This window comes from Rattus rattus, chromosome 12 (assembly GCF_011064425.1).
Source record: "Rattus rattus isolate New Zealand chromosome 12, Rrattus_CSIRO_v1, whole genome shotgun sequence".
Classification (NCBI taxonomy): Eukaryota; Metazoa; Chordata; class Mammalia; order Rodentia; family Muridae; genus Rattus; species Rattus rattus.
In genome coordinates, this window is record NC_046165.1 from 60077836 (window position 1) to 60090984 (window position 13149).

Consider the following 13149-nt stretch of genomic DNA (forward strand, 5'->3'; position numbering starts at 1 on the left):
GGGAGGGCGGGACAGTACCTCACATCTCATGCTGGTGGCAGCGTGAGTGGGAGGGGCTCACTCACATCTCAGCAGACCCGGATGCAGGGAGAGGTAGGGGAATGAGCTCAGGCCGTGGGCATAGGTGGCCCATAACCCTCAGTCCCCACCCTTTTAGACTAATGTTAACCAACCAGCCTCCCCCCTCCAACAGCTGGGGACCAACTGTTCAAATGCATGAACATGGTGGATAGCTGCATTCCAACCACAATACAAAGAAAGGAAACGGAGACTCATCCAGAGCTTGGTTTCCTTAGCACCAGGCCAGCTTCCTCCTCATCCCCACCTTGCCATATGCTAGAGGCCACATGAGGGATGTTACAGCCAGGATTCTGTGCAGGGCCCTGACTTACACAGCCACCCTTCAAGAAGACCATCCTACACTCTAAGGAACATTTGTTTCCTACCTTTCTCTGCAAACCAGGGTCTACTCATCCTGGGGGAGCTGTGTGACAATAATAACAAGATGTAACTTCCTTGTCAGTGTTTCTTCCTAAAATGTTTTGATTTGTGTTATGTTTTATCATTATGAAATAGTTGTGTGCTATTATTGGCTTAAAATTAAGCTTATAAGATTTTTAAACATCTCTTTCCCTGTTGGAGTGGATTTATTCTCCGGTTATTTTTCTCCGCGGTAATTCTGTTGTGATTCTGTTCTATTAGAGAAGTGGGGCTATTGCTTGGCCATTCTTTGGAATGGCTATGCACATAGGCTACAAACTCAGGGCCTTTAATTGTATAACGGGTCAGCACTGTGTACCTATGAGTATTATGTACTGGGAAGGAAATTCCTTTCAGTTTGCATTATGCACCTTGAGCAATTTGTAAACTCACATTTTAAGCAATTAGGTAATATATTTATATGTTTAGAACTTCTCACAAGCTAAAATACTTTTTTTGAAGTAGTTTAAGAGCCATAAGTAATCATAAAAAATGGAACAGAGTCCCAAGGTGCTTTTTGGCCATCATCCTACAATCCTCGCTGCGTATGGTCAAGTCCTTGTGTCGTGATACCATTAACTCAAGTCAGACTTTCTTGGGATTTTATGTCACTGTATTTTATTTTTTGCATGTGGCTGTATGGTATTTACAATACATGTGGATTGGTTGCCAAAGCTCAAGTAATCAACATATGAAGTTGTTACCTAGGAAACCCCATTAGTCTCTAACAATTAGCATTCCTTTCATAAAGTAATCCCAGTGTAAAGTGCTCTTGGGAGAGGGGACCAGGGAACATTGCTGGAACGGCTCTCTCCCGACATATTTCTTATGGAGTCAAAGTGGGCATAAGTGTGAGGACATCCAGCATGACCTGTCCAGCCATGGTTCCTATCTTAGACTCAGCCCTGTGAGAGCCGTTCCAGAGGAGACCATGGCCCTGTGCTGCCCAGCCCTACACTGCTCTTGCTCACAGCTGTGCCCAGAACCGCTACAGCTGCCCTACGGCCTTGACCTGGACTCCAACGGCCATAGTAGTGGTCATACTGGGTGTATGCTGCCTATCTCCTGAGGAAGAAACTGTCTAAGAGTTCTGCTGAAGCAAGCCCTCCTTTTCCAAGCTTGTCTCTCCCGGGTCCTCTCCCTCACCCTTAGTGTACCATGGCAAAGTTCCCCAGTAGTGACTTTTTTATTATAGTTAGTATTATGGACGTGAGACTTCCCCTGGTTAGCCTACTGTGTAGTTCCCATTACCTAATTGGACCCAGACTTGTTAGGCTAGAATTTCTGGTAAGCACCCTTTGAGCTGAGACTTGTCAGCTGTGATGTTTTTGTTCTCAGTTTCATGAAGAGTGGGAGACTCTGCTGTGCATTCACCTGACGTCTGCTCCCAATGTCAACCACAATCAAAGTTTCCAGACTTGATTTTTATTCCCTTTACACAAGAGACAAAAAGAGTCTGTCAGTGTTTCATACGAGTAAAAGCAATCTCACCATCTTTATATTTTCATATAAGCAAAGGGGAAAGAAAGCTCTCAAATTCAACTATATAACCAAGCAAAACTCTACCAAAATCTGGAAGATTTTCTCCATTGTAGTGAGGCCTTTGGCATGAATTTAAATTTTGCTTCTTTGGGAATTCTGGGAAAACATTTTTTCTTCATTGTTTTTCTAAGCCCCGCAAAGCAGAGATAGAACTTCCCCAAACAAAGCAGCAGGAAAAGGCGCTAACAATCCCCTGGATAACACAAATGAATAAAAATTGCCAAAATTATCGTGAAAATGCTAAAAGCTGGGCTTGGATATTTTCTGCACCATCCCTAGACTTTGTTGGTTCAGAAATGACTGCTTTAGCAATGCCAACACATGGGAGCGGTGACGGGGCACATCTGTGGAGAAAATAAATCACATAGCCAGTGTCTCCAACTTAGAAATGGCTTGTGTTTCAGGCGTTGATTTGCGAATCAGTTAGACTAGAAATGTATTTTTTTTTCCTATGGAAATTAGCTTTATAAAAAGTGGTTTGCTTTCTTGGCTTAATTAGTTCCTCTTTGGAAAAAAAAACTGCATTGTTTCCTTCATTAGAACATAATACTATTTTACTTTCATATTTCTGGATAATAAGCAATTCCAGAACTCACAGCTTAAAACAACAATCTCCTATCATCTCATGGTGTTTTGAAGCCACAAATCTGGGTGTGGTCTAGCTGGATTCCCCAGGCCAGAGTCACTCAGGAGGCTGCTGTGTGTCAAAAGGTCTGCATCTTGTCTTGTCAGTTTCAGTTTCACTCATGCGGCCTTTCTCCGGCCTTAGTGTCTCATCACATGGGCCTCCTCACAGCGCTGCCTCATCATCCGGGTAACAGATGCTTCCTGCCATAAGCTGCCCAGGAGAGAACAAGAGAGCACTTAAGACAGATGTCAGCTACTACCTGTGCTGAGAGCTGACCTCCCTCCCACCCCCCCCACTGTCTTCCCTCCAACAGAGACACCACTTAGCGTAGCCCACACTCAAGGGAGAGGCAGCCAAACCCCACCTCTTGACAGCAGAACAAAAAAGTCATTGCTATGCACTTGGAACTGGGGGAGCATTTGTCCTCAAACTCACCAAATGCCACCGACACTGAGCTCTCAGATGACACCACAGCCTGGCCGGCACCTGGGTTCCAGCTTTCTGGAGAGCCCTGAGCTTCATACCCTAATATGGCATTGGGCCTTGGAATTAGAAATGTGTTACACATTCAAATGATGGTTGTTCTAAAACAAGTGGTTTCTGCCCTAAGCTGGCAATCTGTTCCCAATGGCATGAGATTTGTTTCAGGTTAGTAGCTGGGCAGCGTGGGAAGGTAACAAGTTATCAGTATGGAGGGTGTTTTCTTAATGCCATGCAGAAAAATATATTCTCTCACTGCAAAAAATATTTTATAAATAGAGGCCAGAATCCTGGACCACATAGTTATATTGAAGACTCATTACAAGTAGGCCCATGTCAGGTGACTTACCACCATATATGCCAGCATGTTCTTGGGAAATGGGTTCTGGGTCTCAGGCATCTGCCGTATAAACTTACTTTCAGTGAAACTCACTTTTAAGTTGGGGCCTTGCCTGCATTCCCTTGGCTGCTTCCCAGAGGCATTTCCCACAATAGTTTATGTTCTGAGCTATCAGTCTTTGCAGATAGGAACGTGACAGAAAACACCAATTACTGTAATTTACTCTTAGCACTCAGAACCTGGCAGACCTATCAAGATATAACTCTACTCAAAATCAGATTTTCTGCAGGGTCTGTACTAATTCTCTTTGTAAGTGACGTTTGACAGATCATAGATATCTGCTCCATTTCTGGGGCTGAGGGGTCTAAATCAGGTTTTTCCAAAGCCCTTGATCCACTTTGGACCCCCTTCAGGCATATCTCTGTGGAAGCAGATGCTCCCTGCACAGACAGACCTTAGTTTGGTTCCAGTGTAGATCCTGTGGAAGGTGCTTCTGCCTTCGTCCTTCCTGAGTCTTGTATTTTAGTAAAAATTGCTCCCATTCCCTTCAGCAGAGGCCCAACAATCTAATGATTTCCCCAGAAGTGACCTATCACCGGAATCTGCAAGTGTTCCCTTGAGTATGCACACAAGGAAGATCACAGACACTCAGCATTTTGCTCTCAACTCTGTCCCTTCATGAATTTAGAAGCCCAGGTCCATCTGTGCAATGCTTAGATGCTTATTAGCATAGAAAGACAAGTAAAAATAATCCCAGAAGGCCTGTCTGTGTCACTTCTAAAGCAGGGTTGGAGATTTCTCTTCTTCGTGTTTCTCAATGTGGACATGGCCTGAATTATCCTACTTCCCTTAATTAGTCGTGAATGCACCGTTATCTCAGAAGGCCAGGTCAGTCTCAGAAGGTAGAGACTGTCTTCAGTAACAGCCGATTCCAAGGTGCTCTGTCTTCAGAAAGAGTTGATTCTAAAGATCTCTCTGTCTCTGTCTCTGTCTGTGTCTGTCTCTGTCTCTGTCTGTCTCTCTGTCTCTGTCTCTCTCTCTCTGTATATATGTGTATATTTGTCTCTCTCTGTATGTTTGCGTGTGTGTGTGGTGTGGTGGGATTTGGGGAAAGAGGGACAGTACGCATGCAGAGATCAGAGGACAGCTCTGTGGATTTGGTTCTCTCCTTTCACATTTACATGGGTTCTAGGGATTGAACTTAAGGTGCTAGGCTTGCCCAGCAGCGCTCTTACCTGCTGGGCCATCTTGATGGCCTGGATTTTTAAAAAAAATTAATTGACATATTGTTCAGATGACAGCTTCATCATAAAACCTATTTTTGATGGAAGTATGAGATGTTTAAACCGATTTTAAAAATCATCATAGACTTCTAAGAAGCGTGTCCCCAAGATGTGGAGGAAAATAACAGAGGCGACAAAAACAGAAAAGATGAAAAGGGGAGAGGTAGCCGGGCTGAGAAGTAATTCAAACAGGCACCATGTTCTCCCTCTGTCCTCCCTTAAAATAAAAGAGAGAGAAATCCAGAGACATCTCCAGTTTGACTTTTGATCATCTCCGAGTCCTGTCTAGAATTTGGAGTGACTGGTGTTCTAAAAATATTTCCTCCCTTTTAGCATGCTCTGGAGACCACACAACAGTTTTCAGGGGGAAACACGGCACCCTTCTTTTCTTGAGGTCTGTTAGGATGCTCTCAACCCCTTACTGTTTTAAAGTGGTTTGCAGTGGTGTTTTTGTGATTCAGATGGGGTCATCTGGGGACTTTGTCACAAGGCTGGGTACAGTCTGAGCCTTGAGTAGTTCAACAACTTTCAGCTTGGGGACAGGCTCCTGGGCTACATGGTGTTTGCCATGGTGGTGACTGTGAACAGTTGAAACGTTTGGTATTTGTATTTCCAAAAAGGAAATATATCACCAAGAATAGAGCTCAAACGTAATAGGATGGTTTGTTGTGCATGTGTATGCATATGTACATGTGTGTGTGTGTGTGTGTGTGTGTGTGTGTGTGTGTGTGTGTGTTATGTGTTGCTTTTTAAGCAAACCTCAGTGTGTCATACATACTCTCTTATACTTCCCCTTCCTTGTTCCAGATGAAGGTCCATTCTTATCCCACAGGATGTTTTTTTCTACAACAGAATATTGCTGCTGCTCTTTTTATATATGAACCCCGAATTTAATACTTATCCATAAGCAAAGGAGCAGCATCTTATCTTGCAGACCCAGTCTGTGCTGAGCCTTGCCAGTGTCCCACCTCTTTATCCTTAGAATCTTTTCTTCCTTTATGATCTCCTGAAACAGACAATGACTTCAGAAGCTGGGAGCCTCTTCACTGATCAGAGGCCATCCTGGACAAAGCCACCCCAGCGTTCATACCACCACAATTTGTCTTTCTTAAAATCACATATTTTTAGCTATGTCTGCTTTATTCCCTGTGTGAAAGGAGAATGAACCAAGATGAGTTTGCTGTGAGGTTTGTACCACTAACGTCTGTGCTTCCAAGCACAAAATAATGTCAAATTTCCTTTTCTATGGGAGAATAGCAGCCACAGAGCCAAGCAGGCCCTCTCCGGCCCAGGTCTAAGTATAATGCTTTCTGATACTGCCAGAGATGCTGTAGGGAAGGGCGGTATCCGCCGGAACAGATTGCATGGGGAAGACTGGGTCCCTCTGGCTCAGCTGAGTACCAGGCTGACCATTTATCACTGTCATCGAGGAAGAGGGTGGGGGCGGGGAGTCAGCCGGCCACTCCTGCTCAGCTGGTGACTGACAGCTGACAGCACCCTGTGCCACCTCCATGAAGCCCATGCGTCATCAAGGGAGAGTGTAACTACCTGCGTGGACTGCTGACAGGTTCACAAAGAAGAAAGAAAAGATCGGCAGAGTGCTCGGGGATGTCAGCGTGCTGTGTACTGCCTGCTCTGCACAGCGTAGTGCACAACTGTTAGTGGCAGCTGACTTCAGTGTGCACAGGAAGCCCTGGGGTAGGCTCCACGGAAATAATACGGCTAGTGATTGGCTGAGAAGATGCCTCTGAGGTCTGTGTACCTTAATTACATTCCAAGGACTCGACTGTGCTGTGAGGCTGTTATTTTAATATGCCCTAACTGATCTCCCTAACAAATACCAGGGAGAAAGTAAATAGCTTTGCATCAGCCATGTACCAGGGCCATAAAGCAATGTGAACCGGCAAAGCTCAGCCCTACCACTCTTAGAAGACAGATACGTTTAAAAACAATATTAGAAGTATGATTCTGCTGTCTTAGATATGCTCACCGTGCATATTAAAATCTATATTGTGCTTTAGAAGCAGTAAAACACAGAGACATGTTAGTGTAGAAGATGTTAGTGTAGAAGAGACTGGTCTTGAATTACTTCTGTATGCCAGCATTTTCAACAGTTCCATTTACAAGGACATCGCTGAATACTCCAGGCTGAAACACAGATCTTAATCCATAAGGTAGCTTTATTTTAAGTGTAATTTATACTCTCAAGATTATCTGTTTTTTTCAACCGTATACAATATTGGATATCTGTGTGCCTGTGTCTATGGTATGTGTGTACATGTGCCACCCACATATGCATGAAGAGGCTAGAGGTTGACATCAGTACATTCCTCTGTTGCTCTTCGTGTTGCCATTTGACACAGGGTCTGTCACAGAACCTGCCATTCACTGACTGATTAGACTGGGTGGCCCTTGTGCTCCGAGGATTGTCTGTCCTCCCTCCCTGGCTCTGGTGTTACAGATGAGTCAACCATTCTTGGCTTTCTTTATATAAATGCTAGCCATCTGAACTCGAATCCTCATGCTTGGAGGGCAGGTGCTTCCCTAACTGAACTATTCCCCCAACTCCAAGACGATCTGCTTTGGATAGTCATTAGGAATTACTTGTATTAATGGGGGGAGATTTCATGAAGTCAGGAAATTTCCATCTTACAGTATATGCATTTCCAAGTGCAGGAGTTAGCTGCGGTGTTGCAGTGTGGGGATTATTAAAAGTATCACCCAAGTGAAACGCTCCAGAGGCGTGCATGATGATGAAAGGCATTTCCTGGGGTGATGTGAGCCTGGGAGCTCAGGCACCCTGGGGACTGCAGCAGAGCAGGGAGCTTTAAGAGCACCAGCCTCCCTGGTACAGAAGCTGGGTGCATGGATATGACCAGAGATCCCAAGGAGGGGGATGGCTGTGCTAGCTGATGAAGGGTGATGACAGGGAAGACACTCATCTTTCTCTTTATGTCACTGACATGAAGCACAGAGCCTGGCAGAGAACCAGCAACCCATAAGCTTCCCAGTTTGCTTGGCTAGAGGATGGGTTCCTCCGCTGCGCCATGCCAGGGCCGATCTGCTCCCTACCCCATCCCCCCGTGTCAACCGTCCTCATCCTTCCTGCACATGTCTGTCTCTTCAGTTTATGAACTAATGAACTCATCAGCCCTGCTCCGGTCTGGAGCAATGTCTCAGCCCCCATCAGACAGAAACAAATAGCCTGGCCACACAGCTGCTTCCATTGTAAGTCCCTGAGCAGCTGAGCACTCATCCCTCAGGGCAAGACGGGGTTTGCGGTGCCTGGATCACAGAGAGGAAGGGCTTGGTTAGTCCTGACAGGAGGGGCAGGCAGCACACTGGCTCTGCCGGTGATTTTCATGCAGAGAAGCCTGCTATTTTCTCTGGAGCTGTACACCAGATTGAGCCCAGAAGAAAACAGTTTTATTTTTTTTAAAATACCGATTTAAAAAAATTTCCCTTGTATTTTTCATTGACTAAAATCCCTCATAATCTAGCACTTGGCAGCAGCCACTGTCCTGTTGTCATTTGTCTGCATCTTTGTCTTTCTCTTCCTGAGTAGAGCTCTTATAACCTGCTCTCGTGTTCCTATTCCTTTCACTTCCTGATGCCATGGAAAAAACACATATGGTAATGGTTTAGAGATGACTATATAACCTTCTGTCTTAGAATGCCATAACTTAGTTCTTGTTGCTGATGTTGTTAACCTTCACCCAAACGCTGTGTTCCCTCACTGTAAAAACAGAATGGACAAAAGCAGATAGGACTCCATTGGCATTCTTAGCTAGAAACTGTTCCATCCTCCCCGTAGTCCCCGCCCTACATCTGAGTAACATACAAACTGTCCTTGATGTGGAGGGGACTCAAGGCAGGATCTGGTCAGTGTAATGGAGAAAGCTCTTCACTGAAGGTCTAAAATTAGATCTTAGGGGATACATGGGAATCCTGCTTACTTCTACCAGACGCCTTGGATGTGTAAAGAATGAAGGGAAGAGATTGGGAGACTCTTGTTTTGGGAGGTCAGTAGACTTTTCTATTCATCCCAGACTCAGTGAGAATGTTCATCATGGAGGGGTCATTGCTTAGAAGCAGTGCTGGTTAATTTGAACTATCAGCTTGACACACCCTAGACTCACTTGAGAAGGGGTTCTCAATTGAGAAAGGAATCGCCTGGAGAGCATGTCTAAGGGGGCTTGTCTTGATTGTTAATTGAAGTGGGAAGACCTAGCTCATTGTGAGCAGCACCATTTCATGGGCTAGGGTGCCCTTAACCGTGTAAGAGTGAAAAGCTAGCCGAGTACTAACCAGCAAACAAGCAAGCAGCAGCATCCGTTTTTCTCAGCTCCTGACTGTATTAATCCCACCAGGTGAGAAGAAAACCACTCCTACATTTTTTAAGCCAAATTTGAAGCCAGCTTCATTAAATGCTGCACAAGTATGTGGGATGTCCTGCCTTTGTCCAATGTGGGAAAGCATTCTGACATACTTCCTGTCTATATATCTTCTGCGTATGTGTGATCAAGCACTCCCTGTGCAGTTGGGGCAACCAAGCTTGTTTACAGCAGTGAGAACACATGGCCTGTTGCTTTACACGAACAGCAGCCCCCAGTGTTCCAGGAAGTTTTCTGTCCTTGAGCAAGTGGGGCTCACAGGTTAGAGGTATTTCTGTTTTATAGATCTCACAGTAATTTAAACTTAAAATATAACTTTAGTCCTCACAACTGTAGATATATTTTGACTAGCTGTCTCAAGAACTTACCACTAAGACTGCAGTGAAGTAATATAACCGGAAATTATAAGCCAAGTCAACCTCCTCCACAATTGTTTTTAACAGGCTATTTTGTTGGGATGAGGGCGTTGTCCCAAACGAAACACTTTCTGCCACTTACTACTTTGAAGGGCTGGAAACATAAAGAAAGGGGTTCCTTACTGGGTATGGCCACATCGGGAAGCAGAGGGCTGGTATTCTCAACCTTCTGTTTGAGAATACTGACTAGTGCTTGAGGAAGGAACAAAATGGGGTCAACTGTGTTCTGTCTGGTAATCTTGGTAAGCAATGGTGTGGTCATTGTTTCAGGTCTGGTTCTTTGAGGACCCTGTGGTTCTAAGGATGGATATTGCTCGATCTACTCACTTAGTTCTCTACATTAGACCGCTGCTCCTGTGTATAAAGCTATCTTAGGCTACTCATCATGGGGTGATTGTTACCACTTAGTGGTGAAAGTCCTGTCATGGGGTGACCTGTCTATAAGAACCCGTGTTCCTGGGATCTTGAAAATATCTCACTTAGTATCTCTAGTCCTGAAGAAGGGTTAAGAGCAGTTAGGTAAAGTTGAGGCGAATCAGCCTTACATTACTAGTTCAGAGGCAGCATGATCAGAATTACATGATCAGAATTACATGATCAGATTACATGATCAGAATGCCTACTGTAGGGTTGAGCAGGAATCTGATTTAAAGGCAAATAGCTGGCAGAAGAGAGGACACAAAATGGAGGCATAGATGCTAAGCTTGTGTCCTGCTTTCAGCTTTCAGACCTCCTTCCCTCAGTGCCTGTGGGCTGAAGTAAGGTTAGTACTTTGTGACAGGTTCTTGTTGAGGGCATAGTCAGGTCTAAAGCTCTTCCCACATTGTGGTGACTCAGTTCCAGTGGCTGAGCTGGACTTCCAGGACAGCAGCCATTGTTCTTAGACTCTCTAACTGGGCAATACCCTATCAGGAGGGGCTTGGGCTCAGGAGAAACCCAAAGACTGAGGTCTGCTCTCCAGCCTTCTATTTTCCTGTCACCTGCCATCTTCTTCATCCACATGATACAGGTTTAGCCATCATAATTTGAATACAACTCAGGCAGCTTAGGGCCGGATGGTTATGTATGGATCTGAATTATTGCAGACATACTATTAGGCAGTCTGCTGTCCTTTGTTCAAGAAAGGAAACTGCTATAACATTTGAAGCATCTTAGACATTCACAGAACAAAATATAGTAGCATCAGTGCCTTCTTCTAAAGCCTTGAACATGTCCCCCGAGCCCCTTTCAAAATGCCTGGCAGAGTTAACTCTGACCCTTGCTTACATTAACCTTTGTGTTCCTCAACTGTGAGGCTTTCAGAATAGATGAAAATCCACCCCCATCCTCATATACCCTTGACAGAGGACACATCATCACCATGGGCTGCACACATGGCTTTGGAAGGGCCCCCACTGAGCAGGGAGCAGGGGCAGGGACATGTGCTCAGCCAGCCAGATTGGAGGCCTCTACCCTGCTGTGACTGGGCCACAGATGTCTCTGCCTGTCACCCCTCCTGTCCTTCCCTGCAGGAATCAATAGTGAGGACTCAGTTAATATACTGTTGTTCTGTTTGGTGAGCTAGCTGGTTTCTGTTGTGAGTCACACCACTGATTTTGAAGTATAAACTTAGGAATTTACAAACACCTGTGCCACCCCCAAACTGTTAACCAATGTAATGTGTTTAAAGGATGTCCGGTTCTGTGGTCTCCAGCTACCTAAGATATTTTGTCATAGCAGAGTTTCAATGGGCAATGCTCTTTTGGCTTCCAGGTACAAATCCTTTATTGCTGGATTTTGTGTGTTTGTTGAGACAGGGTCTCGTATAGCCCAAGCTGGCCTCAGAGTCTCTATATAGCTGAGGATGACATTGAACTCCCCATCCTTCTGCCTCTACCTCCCATGTGCTGTCATTTCTAGGTCTTAATGGGCTCTCACATGCCCCTCCCACTACTCTCCTTACTCAAGAGCTGTATACTGTATTGTTTCTTATCTGAAATTTTGCTTTTTTCAGGTTTTGTGAACCTGGGATCAACTATAATCCAAAACAACAAAACAAACAATTCTAGAGGTCATCAACTTAAACAGTTTTAAGCTGTGTATTGTTCTGAGGGACATGATGAAATATTGCACCATTCCACTCTGCCTTGCGTAGGATATGGATCATTCCTTTGTCTGGCTTCCCATACATTAGCCACTTAGCAGCCATCTTGGTTACCAAATTGATGTTTGCAGTACTCAGGTACTTGTGTTAATGTAGTCCTTATTTTACTTAATCATGCCCCAGAAATTTATGAGTAATGACTTAAAGGAGGCACCAGGAAAAAAGGAAAACTCAAAAGGAAAACAAAACAAAACAAAACAAAACAATAACCTCTCCCTACCCCTCAAATTCCACAAATAAGCAAATACAGAAGGACAGATTAACTCTGGTACTATGTAGCAAGACAGAGAAAAACAGTATGTAGAAGGTTGGTACTGTCTGAAGTTGGACCCATCAACCTGGATTCCATCCACCATAAATGAGTGGGAACGACTCATCAGCAATCAGTTGTTGCTGCAACTGATTGGTAAAAGTGAGGAGGAAAACAACTGTTTTTGGTCCCACCTTTCTGTTTCATTCACTCAGGGCAGGATTGACAGGTGATTTCATTCCATGTTCTGTCTCTGAATGATAACTGACTCTCTGAGCCCTTATAGCGAGAGGAGGAAGAGGGGGAGGACACTGTTTCCTGACTCAAATCTTGTTTGTTTTTTGATAGAAATCTCCTACACAGACTTCAACGTTAGTCTGATAGTTGTGCGACATTTGCAGTATGTCAGGCTTTACATGCCTAATGTAACTCTCAAAGCCACCCAGGAAGTAGTTCAAAGGAAGAAACAAAGTGTCACACAGGTTAATGATATATCAAGGTCATATAGCCAGGGCATGGGGGAGGGTCAAGGTCAGGTAATCTCCTTCCAGAGCCCAGCCTGTCTCCCTGGCCTGTCCTAGCTCTTGCTTGCAAATGCTGCATAGACTGCCACAGGGCAGACATAAGACTTGGTGATCTGTATTCCAAAAGAAAATGCAAAATCAACTGATAGAAATGATTATGTTTGGGCCTCCAGCTCTGGAATGAAGGAGGAAATAGGGGCCTTTCATCAGAGAGGACAGCACAGACTTCCTCCTTCCTGTCCAATGTATGACATTTTCATGGCTACTTCCTTCAGGATTGAGTCTTCCCAGAGGGAAGGAGATAAGGAGCTAGGAAGGAGGCCCCAACATATGAAGGTGAGGTGTTAGCACCCTGCTATCTAGGCCAACCCACTGGGACATTTTTTCTGAGTGGCTATTTTAAATGTTCACCTTTATTATGAGGGAAACGTGGTCTTTATATTTTAAAAAAAAAAAAACAAACAGTACCTTATAGGACTGGGCAAGTGGCTTAGCTGTTAAAGTACTTGTCTTGCATGCACGAGGACCTGAGCACTCTTAGGCAAGCCAGGTGTGGGAGTGTGTGCTTGCCCTTCTAATGCTGGGGAGTCAGGTACAGGTGGGTCCCTGACTACTGGCCAGACAGCCTAACCTAATTGGTGACTTCCAGGTCAGTGAAAGATGATGTCT

The 13149-nt window shown here is 44.7% G+C and overlaps 1 protein-coding gene across 6 annotated transcripts in view; it reads left to right on the forward strand.

The window, feature by feature from the left end:
- Msra (methionine sulfoxide reductase A) overlaps positions 1-13149 on the forward strand; it is a 322939-nt gene that overhangs the window by 108499 nt on the left and 201291 nt on the right. Inside the window, exon 1 of one of the 6 annotated variants that reach the window (XM_032917518.1) lies at positions 8443-8775. The exons of the other annotated variants lie outside the window; for them this stretch is intronic. Within the exon in view, the coding sequence (XP_032773409.1) occupies positions 8739-8775 (37 nt within the window). The 5' untranslated portion in view covers positions 8443-8738. Of the gene's footprint in view, positions 1-8442; positions 8776-13149 lie in introns of those variants that run through there. 6 annotated transcript variants of the gene reach the window in all.